This window comes from Phyllobates terribilis, unplaced genomic scaffold (assembly GCF_046119375.1).
Source record: "Phyllobates terribilis strain yellow unplaced genomic scaffold, ASM4611937v1 Scaffold_13__5_contigs__length_258822181, whole genome shotgun sequence".
In the NCBI taxonomy this organism is placed as follows: Eukaryota; Metazoa; Chordata; class Amphibia; order Anura; family Dendrobatidae; genus Phyllobates; species Phyllobates terribilis.
Window position 1 is genome coordinate 134,712,686 of NW_027362773.1, and position 26,156 is coordinate 134,738,841.

The following is a 26,156-nucleotide window of genomic DNA, read 5'->3' on the forward strand; positions in this document are numbered from 1 at the left end:
ATGTCACCGGACAATACAAAGTTGACATCAACCCCACAAATATTACCCCACTTGCCACCACTTCAGGGCTGTGGGAAGAGTGAGGCTAAGCGCCAGAATTAAAGCAAACGGAAAAAAGGCCGCTCAATTTACTCAGACATCAGGTGCACGGAACAGCCGGCAGTACCCCGGGAGATTAGCAGGAAAAAACAAGGAGTGATCTAGCAACCAGAAATCTTCTTTAAAATCAATAATTCTTTATTGGAGAAATATTTTTAAAAAACATATCCAGAGAAGTCACAACTCCCACGGGGGGGGTGATGTACAGACGCATTTCAGACCTTATGGACTTTAATCATACTACGATGTTCACTTCTTGTTTTTTCCAAGCGCCAGAGTTGATGCGCCATTTGTGGGGCCGCTGAGAGCTGATATTTTTAGCCTCAGAGGGGGCTAGCATAAAAGGCCCCTTCCCTTGCTATTAATATCAAATCCAAAGCTCAAATATTAGACCTCAATTTCTATGTTCATACAGACACCATGCAATGCTTATTTTGACAATTACATTTTTTTATGATTTTTTTTAATAATTATATAGATTATATTTATATAAAAGTAGTTTATTCTTAATATGTATTATCATGACTTGTGAACTCATTTTGTTATGAATGTATTGGTATTTTATGTATTCATTGAGATGTCAATCAAATGATGATTCCAGAAAATTGTAGCACCGCCGCCACTCTTGTTTTTCCCTTCATTTTTGTGCCTATATTCAGTGACTGTACAAACATCTGTAGATATCTTGTTCTTGGTCTGATGAAGGAAAGTAGAATCCTGAAATGCGTAACCTTTTAAGACACTGCAGGAATAAAAATAGAATCTTTTAACATACCCCTGGACTGATGCTACATTCTGTTGGCGTGATAGAGACAATTTTAGCATCTTCTTTCTACTGTATATGTAACTGCTGGAAAAGGATCATGAGAACAACACTAAGCACTGGCTGTTTTAAATGTTATGGTTTTATTTTAGCATTGAAGAATCATATTTATCCTAAAAACATGATGACTTGTTAGGAAAAAAGAAGTTAACTATTTACCGATCAAAGTTCACAAAAGTATGAGCTAAAGGGAACCAGTCAAAAAATTTTTTACCACTAATAAATCAAAATGATTGTGGAGCCCTCTAAAACATAAGACAGTTGATCTCTTAATGACCCCAAAGCCCTGCTTATGCAGTGAGAAATCATTTTGAAGTTCTGTATACATGTATCTGGAAGTGCATTGTGTCGAGAAGATGCATTTTTAGCTTCTCAGTCTCACACTGTCTTCTCTACCTAGCAGCACGCTCCTCTGGTTGATTGACAGGTTGTTTGCTCTGGTACACAGCCACTGACCTGTCTTATCAGCTTGGAGCCTGTGCTGCTAGGAAGGGAATAGGGCATTAAGTTGAAGAGCTATAAGTCTATCACCATGCCCCAGTAAACTTCTAGACACATGCATAGAACTTAAAAACTCAATTTCTCACTTTTTGAGCAGGATTTTGGCTTCATAAGAAAATCAAATGTCAATAATCTTTTAAACGGCTACACAATGATATGAATTTTTTGGGGCGTTTAAAATTACAGGTTACTTATGTTTTAATTTTCTGCAACAGATTTTAGAGTCGATTTTGAGGAGTTACAGTACAGACCAAAAGTTTGGACACACCTTCTCATTTAAAGATTTTTCTGTATTTTCATGACTTTGAAAATTGTACATTCACACTGAAGGCATCAAAACTATGAATTAACATATGTGGAATTATATACTTAATAAAAACGTGTGAACAACTGAAAATATGTTTTATAATCTAGGTTCTTCAAAGTAGCCACCTTTTGCTTTGATGACTGCTTTGCACACTCTTGGCATTCTCATGATGAGCTTCAAGTGGTAGTCACCGAAAATGGTTTTCACTTCACAGGTGTGCCCTGTCAGGTTTAATAAGTGGGATTTCTTGCCTTATAAATGGGGTTGGGACCATGAGATGTGTTGTGCAGAAGTCATGTGGATACACAGCTGATAGTCCTACTGAATAGACTGTTACAATTTGTATTATGGAAAGAAAAAAGCAGCTAAGTAAAGAAAAACGAGTGGCCATCATTACTTTAAGAAATGAAGGTCCGTCAGTCCGAAAAATTGGGCAAACTTTGAAAGTGTCCCCAAGTGCAGTTGCAAAAACCATCAAGCGCTACAAAGAAACTGTCTCACATGAGGACCGCCCCAGGAAAGGAAGACCAAGAGTCACCTCTGCTTCTGAGGATAAGTTTATCCGAGTCACCAGCCTCAGAAATCGCAGGTTAACAGCAGCTCAGATTAGAGACCAGGTCAATGCCACACAGAGTTCTAACAGCAGACACCTCTCTACAACAACTGTTAAGAGGAGACTTGGTGCAGCCGGCCTTCATGGTAAAATAGCTGCTAGGAAACCACTGCTAAGGACAGGCTACAAGCAGAAGAGACTTGTTTGGGCTAAAGAACACAAGGAATGGACATTAGACCAGTGGAAATCTGTGCTTTGGTCTGATGAGTCCAAATTTGAGATCTTTGGTTCCAACCACCGTGTCTTTGTGAGACGCAGAAAAGATGAACGGATGGACTCTGCATGCCTGGTTCCCACCGTGAAGCATGGAGGAGGAGGTGTGATGGTGTGGGGGTGCTTTGCTGGTGAAACTGTTGGGGATTTATTCAAAATTGAAGGCATACTGAACCAGCATGGCTACCACAGCATCTTGCAGCGGCATGCTATTCCATCCGGTTTGTGTTTAGTTGGACCATCATTTATTTTTCAACAGGACAATGACCCTAAACACACCTCCAGGCTGTGTAAGGGCTATGTGTCCAAGAAGGAGAGTGATGGGGTGCTACGCCAGATGACCTGGCCTCCACAGTCACCAGACCTGAACCCAAGGCAAAAGGGCCAACAAGTGCTGAGCATCTCTGGGAACTCCTTCAAGATTGTTGGAAGACCATTTCCGATGACTACCTCTTGAACCTCATCAAGGGAATGCCAAGAGTGTGCAAAGCAGTCATCAAAGCAAAAGGTGGCTACTTTGAAGAACCTAGAATATAAGACATATTTTCAGTTGTTTCACACTTTTTTGTTAAGTATATAATTCCACATGTGTTAATTCATAGTTTTGATGCCTTCAGTGTGAATGTACAATTTTCAAAGTCATGAAAATACAGAAAAATATTTAAATGAGGTGTGTCCAAACTTTTGGTCTGTACTGTACTTTAATGGGGTTTGCCAGGTTCCACATAAATTTCTACAGTCACTATAAGTGGTTTCAGATTGTCTAATCCTGACATTTGCAATTTGCACACTGTCAAGATTCTGCTCTTCTATTATCATTTAGCAGTCGTCTTGATCTGTTCACAAGTATACAAATTGCATAACTGCGGTAACATCCCAACTAGTTTCTCGTTCACTTCCCTCAATAGAACATTGAAAAATCTGGTATAGTTGCTAATGAACAAGTAACAGCAAATATTGCATATGTGCAGTCACATGACAACTGCTCAAGCTAGCAAATGCTTAGAATCCTGACTGAAGGCAAAATGCACACTGTAAGGATTTATCAATCTGAAGTAGCAAAGACTGTAGAATGTAAATGGAACCAACCCAGAAGGAGTTTATAGATACACACGTGGACAAAATTGTAGGTACCCTTCTGGTAAAGTTAGATAAACTCACAATGGTCACTGAAATAAATTGAAACTGTCAAAACTAAATTTCAATTTAAATTTACTGAATATCAACTAATGAAATCAAGCATTGCTTTCAAATTGTAGTCCAACAGAAAACTAAAAAAAAATCACCCAATGAAAATGGCCTGGGCAAAAAATAATGGTATCCTTCAAAATGTTTGTAAATAATTTGACCATAGGGAGATGTTAAACTAAAGTGTGCTGCCTGCTGAGTCTGAGTCACAGGTTATGGGTACTTCAAAAGGATAATTAATGACTCAAAACACAGCCAAAAACCATCCTAGAATGGCTAAGAGCAAATCAATGGACTATTCTGAAGTGGCCTTCTATTAGCTCTCATCTACACCCTATGAACATCTGTTGAAGGATCTGAAACCCAGTCTGGAGAAGACACCTTCACACCCGAGACAGCTGGAGAAGTTTGCTCATGACGAGTTGGCAGAAATACCTTTAGACAGGTGCAGAAGTCTCATTAAGAGTTAGACATTGATAGTTTGCAGTGATTTCCTCAAATGTTGTGCAATAAATTATTAAATGAAAGGTACCATCTTTTTGTCCAGATAAATATCATTAGTTTTTTATTTTGCTATTTTTCTGTGGAACCACAATTCAAAACAAATGTCTAGTTTTCATTAGTTGATATTTAGTAAATGTAAATTGAAAATTACTTTTCGGAGATTCATATTATTTTAGTGACCTTTGTGGGTTCTTCTTACGTTAAGAAAAGGCTATCGAAAATTTTGTCCACATGTGTATGTCTAGAAAATGATAATGTGGGATGAAATAGAAATCATAAAAAGATTGTAAATAATGCTTAATAACAATCTGTGGATAAGGTAAGACATACTGAGCAAAGTAAGACAGAATGATTAAAATCTACAAAAAAATATATAAAATATATAATAATTATGTTTATTCTTTTAAGCTTGTCAATGCACATATGAAGACAAGTTATACAACTATGAGGACACCATTCAATTTTCCAGTGAGGAAGATAGAAAATGCCACTATATGAAATGTGAAGCAGATGGCAGAATTGTTGAAATCAATAATTGCCCAATACCACCTACATCACTTGCACTTAATTTCACGACCACAAAGGCAACAACAACCAAGAACATCATAAGAATTATGCCTACGGAGAAATTAACTACGACCAAAGGACCTACATCTGCATCACCATTAATGTCAAGCACAACCTTTAATTCTCCAACGACACAATATTATATACCAACAACACACCTAACAATGCAATCTACACCAACTTCTTCTATAGCAACACCATTTAATTATAAACTGACAGAGAGTACAAGTACTCCTACTGAATGCTACTGGACAGGGTGGGTTGATGCAAATCATCCAACACCTGACAAAACTGGAGGAGATCAAGAGACCTTTGAAATAGCCAGAAATAAAGGAATCCATGTGTGCCAAGCCAAAGAATTTATCAGAGACATTCAATGTAGATCTAGCTCATATCCAAACATTGCCATTGAAATGCTCCCTCAAAAAGTCACCTGCAATGTTGAAACAGGGTTGCTTTGTAAAAACCAAGATAATTCTGAACAAAATTTTATGTGCGATAACTATGAAGTAAAATGGTATTGCTGTGATATTGGGATTACATCGTCAACCATAGCCACATCACTCCCAACAACCCACATGAGTACATCTAGGCACAGTCCAAGTACATCAGTAAAAGTAACAACTACCAAAAAAGTTACTAATCCTACTCAAAGCACAGCTACATTTTCTACAACTTCTACTAAAGCAACAACTTCTAATTACCCAGCAACAACGTTGAGTACAAGTACTCCTCCTTCCGAATGCTACTGGACAGGGTGGATTGATGTAAATCATCCAACATCTGACAAAACTGGAGGAGATGAAGAGACCTTTGAAATAGCCAGAAATAAAGGTATCCATGTGTGCCAAGCCCAAGAATTTATCAGAGACATACAATGTAGATCTAGCTCATATCCAAACATTGCCATTGAAATGCTTCCTCAAAAAGTCACCTGCAATGTTGAAACAGGTTTGCTTTGTAAAAACCAAGATAATCCTGAGCAAAATTTTATGTGCCATAACTATGAAGTAAAATGGTATTGCTGTGATATTGGAATTACATCGTCAACCATAGCCACATCACTCCCAACAACCCACATGACTACATCACCTAGGCACAGTCCAAGTACATCAGTAAAAGTAACAACTACCAAAAATGTTGCTAATCCTACTCAAAGCACAGCTACATTTTCTACAACTTCTACTAAAGCAACAACTTCTAATTACTCAGCAACAACGCTGAGTACAAGTACTCTTCCTTCCGAATGCTACTGGACAGGGTGGTTTGATGTAAATCATCCAACATCTGACAAAACTGGAGGAGATGAAGAGACCTTTGAAATAGCCAGAAATAAAGGAATCCATGTGTGCCAAGCCAAAGAATTTATCAGAGACATACAATGTAGATCTAGCTCAAATCCAAACATTGCCATTGAAATGCTTCCTCAAAAAGTCACCTGCAATGTTGAAACTGGGTTGCTTTGTAAAAACCAAGATAATCCTGAGCAAAATTTTATGTGCGATAACTATGAAGTAAAATGGTATTGCTGTGATGTTGGGATTACATCGTCAACCATAGCCACATCACTCCCAACAACCCAAATGAGTACATCACCTAGGCACAGTCCAAGTACATCAATAAAAGTAACAACTACCAAAAAAGTTACTAATCCTACTCAAAGCACAGCTACATTTTCTACAACTTCTACTAAAGCAACAACTTCTAATTACCCAGCAACAACGCTGAGTACAAGTACTCCTCTTTCCGAATGCTACTGGACAGGGTGGTTTGATGTAAATCATCCAACATCTGACAAAATTGGAGGAGATGAAGAGACCTTTGAAATTGCCAGAAATAAAGGAATCCATGTGTGCCAAGCCAAAGAATTTATCAGAGACATACAATGTAGATCTAGCTCATATCCAAACATTGCCATTGAAATGCTTCCTCAAAAAGTCACCTGCAATGTTGAAACAGGTTTGCTTTGTAAAAACCAAGATAATCCTGAGCAAAATTTTATGTGCCATAATTATGAAGTAAAATGGTATTGCTGTGATATTGGAATTACATCGTCAACCATAGCCACATCACTCCCAACAACCCACATGAGTACATCACCTAGGCACAGTCCAAGTACATCAATAAAAGTAACAACTACCAAAAAAGTTACTAATCCTACTCAAAGCACAGCTACATTTTCTACAACTTCTACTAAAGCAACAACTTCTAATTACCCAGCAACAACGCTGAGTACAAGTACTCCTCCTTCCGAATGCTACTGGACAGGGTGGTTTGATGTAAATCATCCAACATCTGACAAAACTGGAGGAGATGAAGAGACCTTTGAAATAGCCAGAAATAAAGGAATCCATGTGTGCCAAGCCAAAGAATTTATCAGAGACATACAATGTAGATCTAGCTCAAATCCAAACATTGCCATTGAAATGCTTCCTCAAAAAGTCACCTGCAATGTTGAAACTGGGTTGCTTTGTAAAAACCAAGATAATCCTGAGCAAAATTTTACGTGCGATAACTATGAAGTAAAATGGTATTGCTGTGATGTTGGGATTACATCGTCAACCATAGCCACATCACTCCCAACAACCCACATGAGTACATCTAGGCACAGTCCAAGTACATCAATAAAAGTAACAACTACCAAAAAAGTTACTAATCCTACTCAAAGCACAGCTACATTTTCTACAACTTCTACTAAATCAACAACTTCTAATTACCCAGCAACAACGCTGAGTACAAGTACTCCTCCTTCCGAATGCTACTGGACAGGGTGGATTGATGTAAATCATCCAACATCTGACAAAACTGGAGGAGATGAAGAGACCTTTGAAATAGCCAGAAATAAAGGTATCCATGTGTGCCAAGCCCAAGAATTTATCAGAGACATACAATGTAGATCTAGCTCATATCCAAACATTGCCATTGAAATGCTTCCTCAAAAAGTCACCTGCAATGTTGAAACAGGTTTGCTTTGTAAAAACCAAGATAATCCTGAGCAAAATTTTATGTGCCATAACTATGAAGTAAAATGGTATTGCTGTGATATTGGAATTACATCGTCAACCATAGCCACATCACTCCCAACAACCCACATGACTACATCACCTAGGCACAGTCCAAGTACATCAATAAAAGTAACAACTACCAAAAAAGTTGCTAATCCTACTCAAAGCACAGCTACATTTTCTACAACTTCTACTAAAGCAACAACTTCTAATTACTCAGCAACAACGCTGAGTACAAGTACTCTTCCTTCCGAATGCTACTGGACAGGGTGGTTTGATGTAAATCATCCAACATCTGACAAAACTGGAGGAGATGAAGAGACCTTTGAAATAGCCAGAAATAAAGGAATCCATGTGTGCCAAGCCAAAGAATTTATCAGAGACATACAATGTAGATCTAGCTCAAATCCAAACATTGCCATTGAAATGCTTCCTCAAAAAGTCACCTGCAATGTTGAAACTGGGTTGCTTTGTAAAAACCAAGATAATCCTGAGCAAAATTTTATGTGCGATAACTATGAAGTAAAATGGTATTGCTGTGATGTTGGGATTACATCGTCAACCATAGCCACATCACTCCCAACAACCCAAATGAGTACATCACCTAGGCACAGTCCAAGTACATCAATAAAAGTAACAACTACCAAAAAAGTTACTAATCCTACTCAAAGCACAGCTACATTTTCTACAACTTCTACTAAAGCAACAACTTCTAATTACCCAGCAACAACGCTGAGTACAAGTACTCCTCTTTCCGAATGCTACTGGACAGGGTGGTTTGATGTAAATCATCCAACATCTGACAAAATTGGAGGAGATGAAGAGACCTTTGAAATAGCCAGAAATAAAGGAATCCATGTGTGCCAAGCCAAAGAATTTATCAGAGACATACAATGTAGATCTAGCTCATATCCAAACATTGCCATTGAAATGCTTCCTCAAAAAGTCACCTGCAATGTTGAAACAGGTTTGCTTTGTAAAAACCAAGATAATCCTGAGCAAAATTTTATGTGCCATAATTATGAAGTAAAATGGTATTGCTGTGATATTGGAATTACATCGTCAACCATAGCCACATCACTCCCAACAACCCACATGAGTACATTACCTAGGCACAGTCCAAGTACATCAATAAAAGTAACAACTACCAAAAAAGTTACTAATCCTACTCAAAGCACAGCTACATTTTCTACAACTTCTACTAAAGCAACAACTTCTAATTACCCAGCAACAACGCTGAGTACAAGTACTCCTCCTTCCGAATGCTACTGGACAGGGTGGTTTGATGTAAATCATCCAACATCTGACAAAACTGGAGGAGATGAAGAGACCTTTGAAATAGCCAGAAATAAAGGAATCCATGTGTGCCAAGCCAAAGAATTTATCAGAGACATACAATGTAGATCTAGCTCATATCCAAACATTGCCATTGAAATGCTTCCTCAAAAAGTCACCTGCAATGTTGAAACAGGTTTGCTTTGTAAAAACCAAGATAATCCTGAGCAAAATTTTATGTGCCATAACTATGAAGTAAAATGGTATTGCTGTGATATTGGAATTACATCGTCAACCATAGCCACATCACTCCCAACAACCCACATGACTACATCACCTAGGCACAGTCCAAGTACATCAATAAAAGTAACAACTACCAAAAAAGTTGCTAATCCTACTCAAAGCACAGCTACATTTTCTACAACTTCTACTAAAGCAACAACTTCTAATTACTCAGCAACAACGCTGAGTACAAGTACTCTTCCTTCCGAATGCTACTGGACAGGGTGGTTTGATGTAAATCATCCAACATCTGACAAAACTGGAGGAGATGAAGAGACCTTTGAAATAGCCAGAAATAAAGGAATCCATGTGTGCCAAGCCAAAGAATTTATCAGAGACATACAATGTAGATCTAGCTCAAATCCAAACATTGCCATTGAAATGCTTCCTCAAAAAGTCACCTGCAATGTTGAAACAGGTTTGCTTTGTAAAAACCAAGATAATCCTGAGCAAAATTTTATGTGCGATAACTATGAAGTAAAATGGTATTGCTGTGATGTTGGGATTACATCGTCAACCATAGCCACATCACTCCCAACAACCCAAATGAGTACATCACCTAGGCACAGTCCAAGTACATCAATAAAAGTAACAACTACCAAAAAAGTTACTAATCCTACTCAAAGCACAGCTACATTTTCTACAACTTCTACTAAAGCAACAACTTCTAATTACCCAGCAACAACGCTGAGTACAAGTACTCCTCTTTCCGAATGCTACTGGACAGGGTGGTTTGATGTAAATCATCCAACATCTGACAAAATTGGAGGAGATGAAGAGACCTTTGAAATAGCCAGAAATAAAGGAATCCATGTGTGCCAAGCCAAAGAATTTATCAGAGACATACAATGTAGATCTAGCTCATATCCAAACATTGCCATTGAAATGCTTCCTCAAAAAGTCACCTGCAATGTTGAAACAGGTTTGCTTTGTAAAAACCAAGATAATCCTGAGCAAAATTTTATGTGCCATAATTATGAAGTAAAATGGTATTGCTGTGATATTGGAATTACATCGTCAACCATAGCCACATCACTCCCAACAACCCACATGAGTACATCACCTAGGCACAGTCCAAGTACATCAATAAAAGTAACAACTACCAAAAAAGTTACTAATCCTACTCAAAGCACAGCTACATTTTCTACAACTTCTACTAAAGCAACAACTTCTAATTACCCAGCAACAACGCTGAGTACAAGTACTCCTCCTTCCGAATGCTACTGGACAGGGTGGTTTGATGTAAATCATCCAACATCTGACAAAACTGGAGGAGATGAAGAGACCTTTGAAATAGCCAGAAATAAAGGAATCCATGTGTGCCAAGCCAAAGAATTTATCAGAGACATACAATGTAGATCTAGCTCAAATCCAAACATTGCCATTGAAATGCTTCCTCAAAAAGTCACCTGCAATGTTGAAACTGGGTTGCTTTGTAAAAACCAAGATAATCCTGAGCAAAATTTTACGTGCGATAACTATGAAGTAAAATGGTATTGCTGTGATGTTGGGATTACATCGTCAACCATAGCCACATCACTCCCAACAACCCACATGAGTACATCTAGGCACAGTCCAAGTACATCAATAAAAGTAACAACTACCAAAAAAGTTACTAATCCTACTCAAAGCACAGCTACATTTTCTACAACTTCTACTAAAGCAACAACTTCTAATTACCCAGCAACAACGCTGAGTACAAGTACTCCTCCTTCCGAATGCTACTGGACAGGGTGGATTGATGTAAATCTTCCAACATCTGACAAAACTGGAGGAGATGAAGAGACCTTTGAAATAGCCAGAAATAAAGGTATCCATGTGTGCCAAGCCAAAGAATTTATCAGAGACATACAATGTAGATCTAGCTCATATCCAAACATTGCCATTGAAATGCTTCCTCAAAAAGTCACCTGCAATGTTGAAACAGGTTTGCTTTGTAAAAACCAAGATAATCCTGAGCAAAATTTTATGTGCCATAACTATGAAGTAAAATGGTATTGCTGTGATATTGGAATTACATCGTCAACCATAGCCACATCACTCCCAACAACCCACATGACTACATCACCTAGGCACAGTCCAAGTACATCAATAAAAGTAACAACTACCAAAAAAGTTGCTAATCCTACTCAAAGCACAGCTACATTTTCTACAACTTCTACTAAAGCAACAACTTCTAATTACTCAGCAACAACGCTGAGTACAAGTACTCTTCCTTCCGAATGCTACTGGACAGGGTGGTTTGATGTAAATCATCCAACATCTGACAAAACTGGAGGAGATGAAGAGACCTTTGAAATAGCCAGAAATAAAGGAATCCATGTGTGCCAAGCCAAAGAATTTATCAGAGACATACAATGTAGATCTAGCTCAAATCCAAACATTGCCATTGAAATGCTTCCTCAAAAAGTCACCTGCAATGTTGAAACAGGTTTGCTTTGTAAAAACCAAGATAATCCTGAGCAAAATTTTATGTGCCATAATTATGAAGTAAAATGGTATTGCTGTGATATTGGAATTGCATCGTCAACCATAGCCACATCACTCCCAACAACCCACATGAGTACATCACCTAGGCACAGTCCAAGTACATCAATAAAAGTAACAACTACCAAAAAAGTTACTAATCCTACTCAAAGCACAGCTACATTTTCTACAACTTCTACTAAAGCAACAACTTCTAATTACCCAGCAACAACGCTGAGTACAAGTACTCCTCCTTCCGAATGCTACTGGACAGGGTGGTTTGATGTAAATCATCCAACATCTGACAAAACTGGAGGAGATGAAGAGACCTTTGAAATAGCCAGAAATAAAGGAATCCATGTGTGCCAAGCCAAAGAATTTATCAGAGACATACAATGTAGATCTAGCTCAAATCCAAACATTGCCATTGAAATGCTTCCTCAAAAAGTCACCTGCAATGTTGAAACTGGGTTGCTTTGTAAAAACCAAGATAATCCTGAGCAAAATTTTACGTGCGATAACTATGAAGTAAAATGGTATTGCTGTGATATTGGAATTACATCATCAACCATAGCCACATCACTCCCAACAACCCACATGAGTACATCACCTAGGCACAGTCCAAGTACATCAATAAAAGTAACAACTACCAAAAAAGTTACTAATCCTACTCAAAGCACAGCTACATTTTCTACAACTTCTACTAAAGCAACAACTTCTAATTACCCAGCAACAACGCTGAGTACAAGTACTCCTCCTTCCGAATGCTACTGGACAGGGTGGTTTGATGTAAATCATCCAACATCTGACAAAACTGGAGGAGATGAAGAGACCTTTGAATTAGCCAGAAATAAAGGAATCCATGTGTGCCAAGCCAAAGAATTTATCAGAGACATTCAATGTCGATCTAGCTCATATCCAAACACTGCAATTGAAATGCTTCCTCAAAAAGTCACCTGCAATGTTGAAACAGGTTTGCTTTGTAAAAACCAAGATAATCCTGAGCAAAATTTTATGTGCCATAACTATGAAGTAAAATGGTATTGCTGTGATATTGGAATTACATCGTCAACAATAGCCACATCACTCCCAACAACCCAAATGAGTACATCACCTAGGCATAGTCCAAGTACATCAATAAAAGTAACAACTACCAAAAAAGTTACTAATCCTACTCAAAGCACAGCTACATTTTCTACAACTTCTACTAAAGCAAAAACTTCTAATTACCCAGCAACAACGCTGAGTACAAGTACTCCTCCTTCCGAATGCTACTGGACAGGGTGGTTTGATGTAAATCATCCAACATCTGACAAAACTGGAGGAGATGAAGAGACCTTTGAAATAGCCAGAAATAAAGGTATCCATGTGTGCCATGCCAAAGAATTTATCAGAGACATTCAATGTAGATCTAGCTCATATCCAAACATTGCCATTGAAATGCTCCCTCAAAAAGTCACCTGCAATGTTGAAACAGGGTTGCTTTGTAAAAACCAAGATAATCCTGAGCAAAATTATATGTGCTATAACTATGAAGTAAAATGGTATTGCTGTGATATTGGGATTACATCGTCAACCATAGCCACATCACTCCCAACAACCCACATGAGTACATCACCTAGGCACAGTCCAAGTACATCAATAAAAGTAACAACTACCAAAAAAGTTACTAATCCTACTCAAAGCACAGCTACATTTTCTACAACTTCTACAAAAGGAACATCGTCTAATTACCCAACAACAATACAAAATACAAGTACTCCTCCTTCCGAATGCTACTGGACAGTGTGGGTTGATGTAAATCATCCAACATCTGACAAAACTGGAGGAGATGAAGAGACCTTTGAATTAGCCAGAAATAAAGGAATCCATGTGTGCCAAGCCAAAGAATTTATCAGAGACATTCAATGTAGATCTAGCTCATATCCAAACATTGCCATTGAAATGCTTCCTCAAAAAGTCACCTGCAATGTTGAAACAGGGTTGCTTTGTAAAAACCGAGATAATCCTGGGCCAAGAAATATGTGCTTTAATTATGAAGTGAAATTCTACTGTTGTGATGACATATCGAGAAATACAACAACATTACCATCATTAACTCATCTGAGTACACCATCTATATATGTTACTCCCCCCTCAACAATAGAAACAACAGTAGAAACCACCAGTTCAAAAACATCTCCATCAAGCAGCCAAATATCAAAAACCACTTTCCCAGGTATGTTTTCTTGTTTGTAATTTTATATTATATATATTAACAAGTTCCATTTTTCTTTCTTTTTTTTTCTCTTTTGTCTTCCATATTCTTGTTTTTTAGAAATATATCAAGATTCAACTATCTTTTTTACAAAAAGTGTAATTCCCGTATTTGAAGGAATTGTTTAGATCCTATTAGGCAAAAACTGAATCTAAACATTTGTGGATTTGTAGGCAATTCTTGATTTTCTTAAATTTAGAGTAGATTATTATTTGTTGGTGTGAGGCTCATCTGATACAAGTTCAGATATTTGTTAAATACAAAAAAGACCTGTCATAAGATAGATTCTGTTTTAGAAAAGTTGTTAGTTAAGTTGTTAGTTTTATGTTTTCATATTTGGTGACATTTAAGTATTTTATTGGCCTCTCCTTAAAGGGCCTAACTGATATTGTTTTTTTATTTTTTTATTTTTGCATCTTAGGAATTTTCAATGCCAAAATTGTTTTTTTAATTTTACAATATATACCTTTAGGCTGAGTTCACACGATGCGTATTTCATGCGTTTCCGCGGCGTTTTTGCAGTTGCGTAAACGCCGCGGAAACGCATGAAAAACGCATGGTAGAAGGTAAGCAATGTTCCCCAATGGAAATCCGCATGTGCTGTGCCCATGATGCGGATTTTTCCGCAGCGTGAACGCTGCGGTCAAAAATCCGCAGCATGTCAATTAATTTTGCGGAAACGCGGCGATTTCGCCGCCATTGACTTGCATTAGAACGCGCCAATTCCGCAAGACAGCATCTGTACTTGCGCTATTGGCGCGTTCTAATATGCGGATGGTACCCGAGTGTGGAGGAGAGGAGAGTCTCATCCACACCCAGGTACCATTAAAAAAGCTGTAAAAAAAGAATAAAATAAAAAATAAATGTATTCTTACCTTCTGTCGGCCCGCACAGCGCTCCCGCTTGGTTTCCGGCACTTGCAGTGAGTTGTAGGACCTGCGCTGACGTCAGAGTCATGTGACGGGTCACGTGACGCTGACGTCGGCAGGTCTTTCAATTCAAAGTTGCCGGCAGCCGGGAGAACGGAGTGTAAAGCAGGACAGCGCGGGCCATCGGAGGTAAGTATATACACTCTCTCGGGTCACACTATATAAATCCATGCTGTTTGCATGGATTTATATAGTGTGACCTAGTTGTCAAGCACTTTCCAGGTGATGCTAAAATCGCCTGGAAAGCGCTTGTCAATCTGCATGCGGAAACGCATGTGAATCTGCATGTGGATCCGCATGTATTCTGCAGGAAAAACGCATGCACAATCTGCATGCGTTTTTTCTGCCAGGGAGATGCAGAAATGATGCAGAAATTTTCTGCTTCATTTCTGCATCGTGTGCACATACCCTTATATGGTTTTATTTGATACATTAAATATTGCAATTTTTTCAGCTACATATAACATTTTTTGTAAGTTATAGTTAAGAGAAAATGTTATTGCAAAAATAAAAAAGCAAAAATTATTACCTTTTTTATTACTGTACATTTTTCAGACTAAATAACTGTTTGATTAATTTTTGGGTGTTATTCTGCATATATAACTCTCGATTATTTGTAATTGATAAAATGTTTTTATGATTGCCTATTCATTTTGTGGTAAGCAAACCAGTTGCCGACCCCCAAAAAAGTATAATTTTTTAATCCCAGTCTAAATGCCATTACTTAATCATGCTAAAAATAGTACACCTGTTTTGTTTCACTAATTAAAGGGATAATTTTTGGACAACTTGTATAAAAGCTATGTCTACTTCATTTAAGAAAGTGATAAACTATTGATACTACTTTTGTCTGCCCTCCTGTGTATAAACAACAGCAAGGCATGTTTCTGCCCCCCGAAAGGATATTTTTTTGATTGTGTATGCAATATTAGTAGCCTACAAAATCTGAAAGTGTGGGGCTAAATAATTTGTATATTCCCCTGCTTACCATCCACTTTTCCTTAGCCAGATAGATTGAGGTCACTTGGACATTAAAAAGGCTGTGTTTACATTACAGAGCTCAAAACAGGTTCATTAGACTCCAGAGGCATAGCTAGGGGTGCAGTTTGCGGGGTTAGGGGAAGGGTAAAACATATGAGTAGGCCCTTAACTAGGACCCTGATTACAACTACAGTGGCGCAGCCTAATAGTGTGTAAAGGGGAACCTCAGTAGATGAGTGCGCCATTACTGAAAATAAATTGCCATGCAAAGGCCAACATTGATATTACCGTCATAATGTGACCATATAGTGGTAGACATCAGTCCCGCAGAATATGTAAGAGGTCACAGTACATTTATATATAGTAACTTACAGATGATGTTCTTTTTGAGTTGTTCACTTTTCTCGTCTTTTCTATCTAGCCCAGACCGACATGACAACTTTTCCAGTCACAATTCATCTGCAGAGATTACAACAAAGACACATTTGACTTCTCACATTTCCAACACCATCCCCATCTATCCTCAACCTGCACAAACTCCTAATCCTGCTGATACCCCATTGCTGAGCCGCTGCTGCCGTTTGTGTCCCTATCGCTGCACCTGTTGTGTGGTACGAAAACAGGGTTTATTTTACTGGCCCATATAATAATACCCACCACTGTGCCCCTTCGATAGTAAAATACCCTCTAGATGGTAAAAATGCCCCCTAGAAAATATGAATGCCCTGTGCAAGTGTCTTAGAAAACAGTATTCACATTGTGCCTCTAGAATGTAATAATGCCCCATGTGCACCTTTAACAGTCACAATACTCTGAGTGCCACTATAACAATAATGCTTAAGTCACCACTTAACATTTAATAATGTCCTCTGAGTCCCCCAAGGTACATCTCCCCTATACACAGTATGATGCCCCCACTGCTGCCGTATACACAGTATAATGCCCCCCCAGCTTCCCATACACAGTATAATCCCCCCTCTGCTCCCTATATACAGTGTAATGCCCCTACAGATCCCGTGTACAAGTTATAATGCCCTACAGCTTCCTATACAGAGTATTATGGGCCCACAGCTCTCCTATACACACTGTAATGCCCCCACAGCTCTCATATATGCAGTATAATGCCCCCACAGCTCCCCTGTATGCAGTATAATGGGTTCACAGCTCCCCTATACACAGTATGATGGGCCCACAGTTTCACTATACACAGTATTATGGGTCCACAGCTCCCCTATACACAGAATGATGGGTGCACAGCTCCCCTATACACAGTATGATGGGCCCACAGCTCCCATATACATAGCATGATGGACCCACAGCTCCCCTATATACAGAATGATGGCCTCACAGTTCCCTTACACATGGTATGATGTCCTCACTGCTCTCTTATACATCGTATAATGTCCTTACTGCTCCCCGAAAACAGAGTTCAATGCCCCTCACGGTAGTCCTCACACTGTCTAATGGCCCCCAAACTGTATGATGGCCCCCTCTGTAATCCCAACACTTTATGATGACCCCCACAGTAGTCCCCACGCTTTATGATGGCCTTCACAGTAGTCCCCACTTTAAGGGCCCCCACATTAGCTCCCATTCTGTTTGAAGGCCCTCAGAATAGTCCCCACACTATATGATGTCCCCCACATTATTCCACAAACTGTATATTAGCCTCCACATTAGTCTCCATACTGAATGAGGGTACCCTACAATAGTCCCTAAACTTTAAAGGCCCCAACATTTGCCCCAATACTGTATGAGGGTCTTCACAATAGTTCCTACACTATATGATGACCCCCAAACAAGCCCTTAAACTGTATGATGAACCCACATTAGCTCCCACATTGTATAAAGGTTCTGACACTTTGAGAACACCCCACAGTAGCCCCTAAACTGTATCAGAGCCCCCATCCCCACTGTATGAAGGTGCCCAACACTGTTTGATGCCCCCACAGTAACACCAAAAGTTTTAAGTAAAATATAAAACATCATATATTCACCTAATCCAGGATCCTGACGAGTCCAATGCGTTGATGTCCGTGCACTACCACTCTTAGCCAATGCAGGATGTTGCGTATGCCGATACAGTTAAGGGTAGCGTAGCTCCTGGTGGGCCCATATCTGCACGGGGCCTGAGGAAACCGGCCCCTCTGCACCCTAGTAGTTACGCTACTGATAGACACTCAGGGGAATTCACATTGTTATACACATATTGTCTAGTCAATTAGAATCTTTTTAGTTATGCAATTTGCTGCAAATCTAAATGTTTGGGAATATTCAACGAAGTTGGCAAGTTTGAATTGAAAATGATCCGCTCATCTCTAATCATAGTCATGTTTGATATTCCAAGATGGTAAAAATATGCATGGAAACAGGGGGACACATAACTGTATAATAGAACGCCCTCACTTGACCAATATAAAAGCATCTGACGAAACGAACGTTCACATTGATAACTTTCTCCCCACCAAGAAAACACCTTGCAGCTGATATTAATGTAAGTGATGAAAGTGATAATATATTCTGAGAATTTGTTCACACTGTGCCTTTTCACACATTTATTCCTCGTGTTTTTGCTGCAGAAAAAATGCAGTGTTTTACAATACTTGCAAAGTGAATTGTATTTCTGAAATCTCATGAATGTGCTGCTTAACATTTCCTTGCAGATTTGAAACATCAAAGCATTTTATCAAACCTGAAGCATGTCAATTCCTTTCGCATTTCTGTAGCGTTTTTTTACGCTTTCAAATGAAGGGGAAAAGCGCATGTAAAAACGCTTCAAAAACAAGTAAAACACACATGTATTTTACATAGCATTTTTCCTGAAAACAATCTGGATTTTGTTTCAGAAAAATCTGCTGCAAAAACTCAACAAATAGTCTAAATGGTTTGTGGAAGTGCTGTTGACAGTAGATTTTCAGGTAGTAGAAGGAGGTAGTAGAAGATAGGTCCTAGTCTATCTGGTTAAAAGTCATCTAATATCCAAAATTTAATTACACAGGTCTTCAGGGGTAAAATAGTTTGAAAAGTAAGAGGTCATTTTTATATACTGTATTTTTCAGACTATAAGATGCACCAGACCATAAGACGCACCCCAGTTTTTCAGGAGGAAAATAGTGAAAAAAAAATTGAATGCGTTAAATAGGGGTTCATCTTACAGTCTGAATTGGTTGGTAGAGATGATCAGATTGATCTGTGGAGGATCGCATATGAGTTGAGTTTCCTGAATATTGCAGTTACAAGTGAATTTGAACAAAAGGAAAAAGAGGACTTGCCCAATACCATTTCCCAAGCTGCCAAAGCACTGTTCGGCAGGCTAGTATCATTTGTTGCTGCCGTGCAGGCTTCCCCATAAAGCCCTGCAGCTGTGACCTCTAGCAGATTATGAAACTTTGTACATTGGTGGTCAGTGGTCAAAAAAAGCAATGAAATACTCATGCGAGTAGTGGGAATAATATGAAAACAAACAATGTTAACTTTTGATTTTATGACAGGTCTTTTTTAAAAGGAACCTGTCAGCTCAGCTAATGCTATTTACCTGCAGGTTTTGAATTAATCTGCAGGTTATAAGTGTTACAATGCTGTCCGCCCTTACTGAAAGTGGGGCTACTGGGAGAAAATGAACTTTGCTCCTACCAGTAACTGCCGGCTTTCAGTCATAGAGGCATTCGCAGAGCGGCTTCAGTCACTGCTTACTGTGAGCGATGGCTATAAGCACACCTCCGGACTTAAATGACGTCTGGCTATGAACAGATGCATTTCAGAGCAAGGTAATCAAAAAGTTGGGCGTCATTACAACCTGTGCTGACAGTATAGTTAGCGATGATTGTAACTGCTCTGCCAGCTTTCAGTAACGGAGATATACATGAAGTGGCTTCAGTCATCGCTCACTAAACTGTGTTTAGACGCTGCAATCAAACTCATCACTTTGATTGACAACCAGTGTTACAGTGTGTAAGAGCAATCTCATTCAAATCTCATTGAGTGCTTGCAGCCGCCGCTCAAAGTGCTGGGAGCAGTAACCGAAGCTCCTCTAGGCACCACCTTCATGACTCAAAGCTGGTGGCTCCCAGGAGGAATAAAGTTCAGTCCCTCCTGGTAGCCTCACTTTCAGTAAGGAAGACAGACAGAGTGCCTAAATATTAGACCACGGCTCCACTATCAGTATTCGGTCAGTATTTTTTCTCAGGAGTGGGAGCCAAAACCAGGAGTGGGTGATAAATGCAGAATTGGTGACTTGTTTCTATTATACCTTTTCTCTGATTGTTCCTCACCTGGTTTTGGCTCCCACTCCTGAGAAAATACTGATCGAATAAAAATCCTTGGTGCAGGCATAATTTCTTCCACATTTTCTTCCAGAATAAATAAGACATAAAATAAATGAATTAATAAGTATTGCTGTGGATTGAGTCTATATTCTTCAGATTTAGGTGTGGAAACTTCATGTAAATTTAAACATTCCTGTTATGGGTGTTTATCTGAAATTCAGAAATTACTGTGTTGTACTCAACCAGTGGCATAATAATATATCACATGTTGGATGGTGCTGTATGAAGCTGAGCCTCATACCCAGTGGGTAATGTATGTGTTATACAGCTGGGACCTGACATTAACTTCAATGATAAGAGCAATCTGCATATGCCATATAGCCACATGCTTCATAAAGTATTATAAATCATTGCAATTTATTCTACATGCAAGCAATAGATCACAGGATCAAGGTGTTTGACGTTCTAAAATAAATGTACACAGTAGTCAAAAACATTTTTAAAAATATTAAAAATACCTTAAAAGTTCAAATTTACCCCTTTTTCCCCATTATAAAAATAATATAAATAAGCATATGTGATATGGCAGCATCCATTCTTTCAAAACTACAGAATTGGCATTTTGTTGGTTGTTTTACCGCAACAAAAATTTTCATCAAAAGTGATGTCATATTTACCCTAAAATGGTCCCAATGAACTACAGATTATGGAAAAATAAAAAAGTTAAAGGGGCATTCCCATCTCCAAGATCCTATCCCAATAGGTAGTAGGTGTAATAATAATAATATTAGCAAATACCTTCAATTAGAAATGTAGTGTCGTATTTTTGATTCGCTATGTCTCTTTCCTCATGTGCAGGCATCACAGGACCTTAGGTATCCATGGTTACGACCACTAGCAACTAGCTAACTAACTGTGACTTTATCAGTGGACGTAACCATGGATACCTAAGGTTCTGCAATGCCTGCACATGAGAAAAAAGACATAGCGAATCAGAAAAAATATACTACATTTCTAATTGGAGAAATTTGCTAATATTATTATTATCACACCTACTACATATTGGGATAGGATCTTGGAGATGAGAATACCCCTTTAAGGATCATAAATTAATGTTTTCTTAAAAAAGCAGTTTTTAAAAGCTTTAAAAGACCAAAAGAACTACAGTATATAGATTTGCTATAGCAGTAATAGCACAAACCTTCACAAACAAGTTACCTAGTAATTTTTATTTTTGCAGTGAATGTCGTAAAATCAAAAATTATATTTTTTGACGATTTCACTCCATACAGGATTTAGATCACATTTTTTGAGTACTTTACACAGTAATCTGGTCTCATTCACAACCAAAACTTGTCCTATGAAAAAGAAACCCTCATGCATCCAGCTGGTAATCTTGTGCCTCACATGTCAGGATATGTTCAATCAAAAGAAAAGAAGAAGAAGAACACATATATAATTTTTTTCTTCAAAGTCAGGTGTTTAATATCCTGGGTGATTATTATTGTGTCACACATGCCATATGTAGCTTTTCTCTCCCAGAAATATTGCTTCATTCTGCATCCAATGGAGCATGCTATTGTTATTATTCCTCCACTCAGTGTGTCTCGGACTCAGTGACTGACCGCTCAATCCAATCTAGTGCAGGGGCGTGCTGAGCTGTCACTATTTTGATAGACAGCTCAGTCCTATCTAGTGCAGGGGCGTGCTGAGTTGTCAGTATTTTGATATACAGCTCAGTCCAATCTAGTGCTGGGGTGTGCTGAGCTGTCAGTATTTTGATAGACAGCTCAGTCCAATCTAGTGCAGGGGCAAGCTGAGCTGTCAGTATTTTGATAGACAGCTCAGTCCAATCTAGTGCAGGGGCGTGCTGAGTTGTCAGTATTTTGATAGACGCTCAGTCCAATCTAGTGCAGGGGCGTGCTGAGCTGTCAGTATTTTGATGGACAGCTCAATCCAATCTAGTACAGGGGCAAGCTGAGCTGTCAGTATTTTGATAGACCGCTCAGTCCAATCTAGTGCAGGGGTGTGCTAAGCTGTCAGTATTTTGATAGACAGCTCAGTCGTCCTATGTGAGACTGGGAAGTGCTGAGCTTCCTTCAGGTGTTCCCTGTTCTTAGTGATTACTCAGCTACTTAGCTAAGCAGTCAGTCCCAAATCTCTGCCAATCGTAGCATTTGCTTGGCGGTGCATATTTGTGGGCGGCGTTTCACCGCATGTCACAGCCCAGTATCCAGTGCATGCTTCTGCTCTCTCCTCTGCCTTCATTGTCCGCAAGTGCGCTCTGGATACTGGGCTATGACATGCGATGAAATGCCTCCCACAGCAAAGTCAATCAGGGGGATTGCGTTCGACTGGGTCACGCCTGGGTGAATCCAGGAAATCTGGAAGTTGACGTGACATCAGCGGCTGTCAGTGGTGGATGCAGCTGGGGTCACGTGATGCGGACTCAGCGAGCAGTGATAGCGCCACTCACAGGCACAAATGGCAGCAAAAGATATTTACAAAAATACTTAGGGAAAGGTGTAAACTGATTTGCGCATTATACAACATAGTGGACCACCTCTTTAATGTGCACAACATTGCTGATATATATAGGTTGTAAAAGCATGTAGGCCCATAACGCTCTTTCATAAACAAGTCCAGCAATATATTTTCATGGCCTTTCTGTTCCTCTGTTACTTAGAAATTAGCATTTGAATTGATATGAAAATGAGGCTGAAGTGCTTTCAGATTGTAAAAGCCTCTGTCACTCCAGCTCTATTCCTCACCCACCAACATCTTCTCCTGCTTGTCAGAGAGGAGGAGGTGGCATTGGGAAGGCAATAGTGTTGTAGTGACAGGGGGGTTGGGAAGATCTTTCACATGCTGAAAGCACTTCAGCCTCATTTACATATCCATTCCAATGCTGCTTTCTCAGTAACTAGGAACAGACTGCCTAGGTAAAGGCTTGACTTGTCTCTACCACTTTCTCTTTTTTCATATCTCAACAAACATATGTGAATTCTTGAAACTCATATATAATAATGTAGTGCATTTTCCCCCTCTACAGACTTGGTGATTGTTTGTAATTATGAAGGCTCGGAATATGAGGTAAGATGCTGAAACATTTCTTTCTAAAAAACATTTTTTTATTATTTCACAGGGTTTCAGGATAAATAAATGCCAAACTTAGCTATACTTGCCCACCACATGTCCAATGATGCTTCTCCACCACTACACGAGTCTTTGTTGATAGGCTGTAGCAATGATGTTTTGACTGTTGTGTATATGACACTTACAGCTAATCACTGGGCTCAGCAGTCTTATGACAACTACCTCAACATGAACCTAGTGATTGGCTGCAGTGGTGATGTGTGCTTTAGTCATAATGTTACTGCTGCTGCATGTCATCAATGATTGTGGGCAACAATGGAGAGGCAGTACTGGATTTGCAGTGGGTGAGTATTACATATCTTAGAAAACCCATTTAAAAATGCTTTGAACACTTTTTGTGAGATATTGATAAATCAATATCAATTATTCTAATTAGTTGTTTGAAAATAAAAGAAATGCCCAGTCTCATTGTCAGTTGCTCCTTAGTTTCTCCTTTGCAACAAACAACAACTGTGCTTTGCTCCCATTACATTTGGGTGTTATGTCTGCAGTAGACATTTAAAGATTGCTTTAGTTGCCCATGCTTCTTAATAAGGTTGCAAAAGGGAATACCGATGTATTAACATCACTTATCCAGCATAAGTTTATATACTAACAGTATGGAGACTGAATTAAATTGCCAGCCTATTATTTCCAAGGCTTTTGGGAATGTTTAGGGATGGATGATTATCTGATTACTAGAGCTTTACAATTCGGAGAACCAGAGCAATTTTCTTGAACTTTATGCAAAAGAAGAGTCCTCTTCAACTTTCTAGCAGGTTATAAACTGGAGCTACTGGGTTTGGACCTTAAAGAGAATCTGTCAGCAGAGTTTCACAACCCAAAGTACTTATATTTGCATGTAGCTCTTTCAAAGACAAGCAATACCTTCACATGTTCAATTCCTTAATCACTTTCTCCATTACTGAGAAATGAGCATTTGTATTAATATGCAAAGAAGGTTGTGCAGCTGCAGCCTTTGTCACTCCAGCTCTGTCTCCACCCTTCACCTCCTCCTCCTGCTTGAATGATGGCTCCTTTGTCTGAAGTCACACAGCACAGGGGCTGTCATTCAAGCAGAAGGAGGAGGTGGTGCTGGATGGGGAATAGAGCTGGAGTGACAAAGGCTTCAGATTTACAAATAGCTCTCCAGCCACATTTGTATATCAATTCAATTACTGATTTCTCAGGAGGAACAGACTGGCCGTGTATTGCTGGACTTGCTTTTGAAAGCGCTACATGCACATGTAAATAGCTTGGGGTGTATCATCCTGCTGACAGATTCCCATTAAGGGGTAGTGGTATCTTTAGAACTTTAAAACTTTTAATCTTTATCTTTGATAGCAATAATATGTAAAGAGAGGGCTGATTAAAGTGAAAACATTTGCACAATAACCAATTTAAAATTCACTATTTTCAGGTAGGAAGCTCTGTTGCAAAAAATCCTGAAAGCTGTGAAGAATGCAAGTGCACAATGGGAAACAGTGGCGCAAACGTGATATGCAGTCCAAAAGTGTGCCAAACTCATTGCCCAATGGTAAGTGATTTCTGTAAAACTATAAAACATTTTTATATGCTCAGAAGATAGGAAATGAATGCTATTTAGACCATCTGTATGAGTAGTTTGGGTTGACCAGTGTAAACTGTACCAATGTAAAGCAGGTGATTGGATGCAACTCGAAGAGGAACACAAGGCAGCAACAATCCATGAGCTATTTATTTCCTCAGACATAGCTGTAAATTGCAATAGTTATAACAACAGTTAACAAGATGCAACAGGGAAATCACAGGTAAATTATACAATACAGTCATGGCCAAAAGTATTGAGAATGAGACAAATAGTAATTTTTCCAAAGTTTACTGCTTCATTTTTTGTAATGGCAATTTGCATATACTCCTGAATGTCAAAGAGTGATCAGCTTAACAGCAATTACTGTACTTGCAAAGTCAATATTTGCCCAGAAAATGAACTTTAACCCCCAAAACACATTTCAACATCATTGCAGTCCTGCCTTAAAAGGAGCAGCTAACATCGTTTTAGTGATTGATCCATTAACACAGGTGTGGGTGTTGATGAGGACAGGGCTGGCGATCAATCAGTCATGATTAAGTAAGAATGACATCACTGGACACTTTAAAAGGAGGCTGGTTCTTGGTATCATTGTTTCTCTTCAGTTAACCATGGTTATCTCTAAAGAAACACGTGCAGCCATCATTGCACTGCACAAAAATGGCCTAACAGGGAAGAGTATCGCAGCTACAAAGATTGCACCTCAGTCAACAATCTATCGCATCATCAAGAACTTCAAGGAGAGAGCTTCCATTGTTGTCAAAAAGGCTCCAGGGCGCCCAAGAAAGACCAGCAAGCGCCAGGACCGTATCTTAAAACTGTTTCAGCTGCGGGATCGGACTACCAGCAGTGCCGAGCTTGCTCAGGAATGGCAGCAGGCTGGTGTGAGTGCTTCTGCACGCACTGTGAGGCGGAGACTCTTTGAGCAAGGGCTGGTTTCAAGGAGGGCAGCAAAGAAGCCACTTCTCTCCAGAAAAAACATCAGGGACCGACTGATATTCTGCAAAAGGTACAGGGAGTGGACTGCTGAGGACTGGGGCAAAGTCATTTTCTCTGATGAATCCCCTTTTCGATTGTTTGGGAAATCTGGAAAACAGCTTATTCGGAGAAGAAGAGGTGAGCGCTACCACCAGTCTTGTCTCATGCCAACTGTAAAGCATCCTGAAACCATTCATG

General features: G+C 39.1%; 1 protein-coding gene across 3 annotated transcripts in view; it reads left to right on the top strand.

Moving 5' to 3' along the window:
• LOC141174071 (uncharacterized) overlaps positions 1-26,156 on the top strand; it is a 239,689-nt gene that overhangs the window by 194,034 nt on the left and 19,499 nt on the right. The window contains exons 29-32 of one of the 3 annotated variants that reach the window (XM_073658712.1): positions 4,657-12,295; positions 12,800-14,061; positions 23,328-23,368; positions 24,831-24,947. In XM_073658712.1, coding sequence (XP_073514813.1) covers positions 4,657-12,295; positions 12,800-14,061; positions 23,328-23,368; positions 24,831-24,947 — 9,059 coding nt within the window. Of the gene's footprint in view, positions 1-4,656; positions 14,062-23,327; positions 23,369-24,830; positions 24,948-26,156 lie in introns of all 3 variants that reach the window. The other 2 variants (XM_073658711.1, XM_073658710.1) reach the window with 2 other exon arrangements.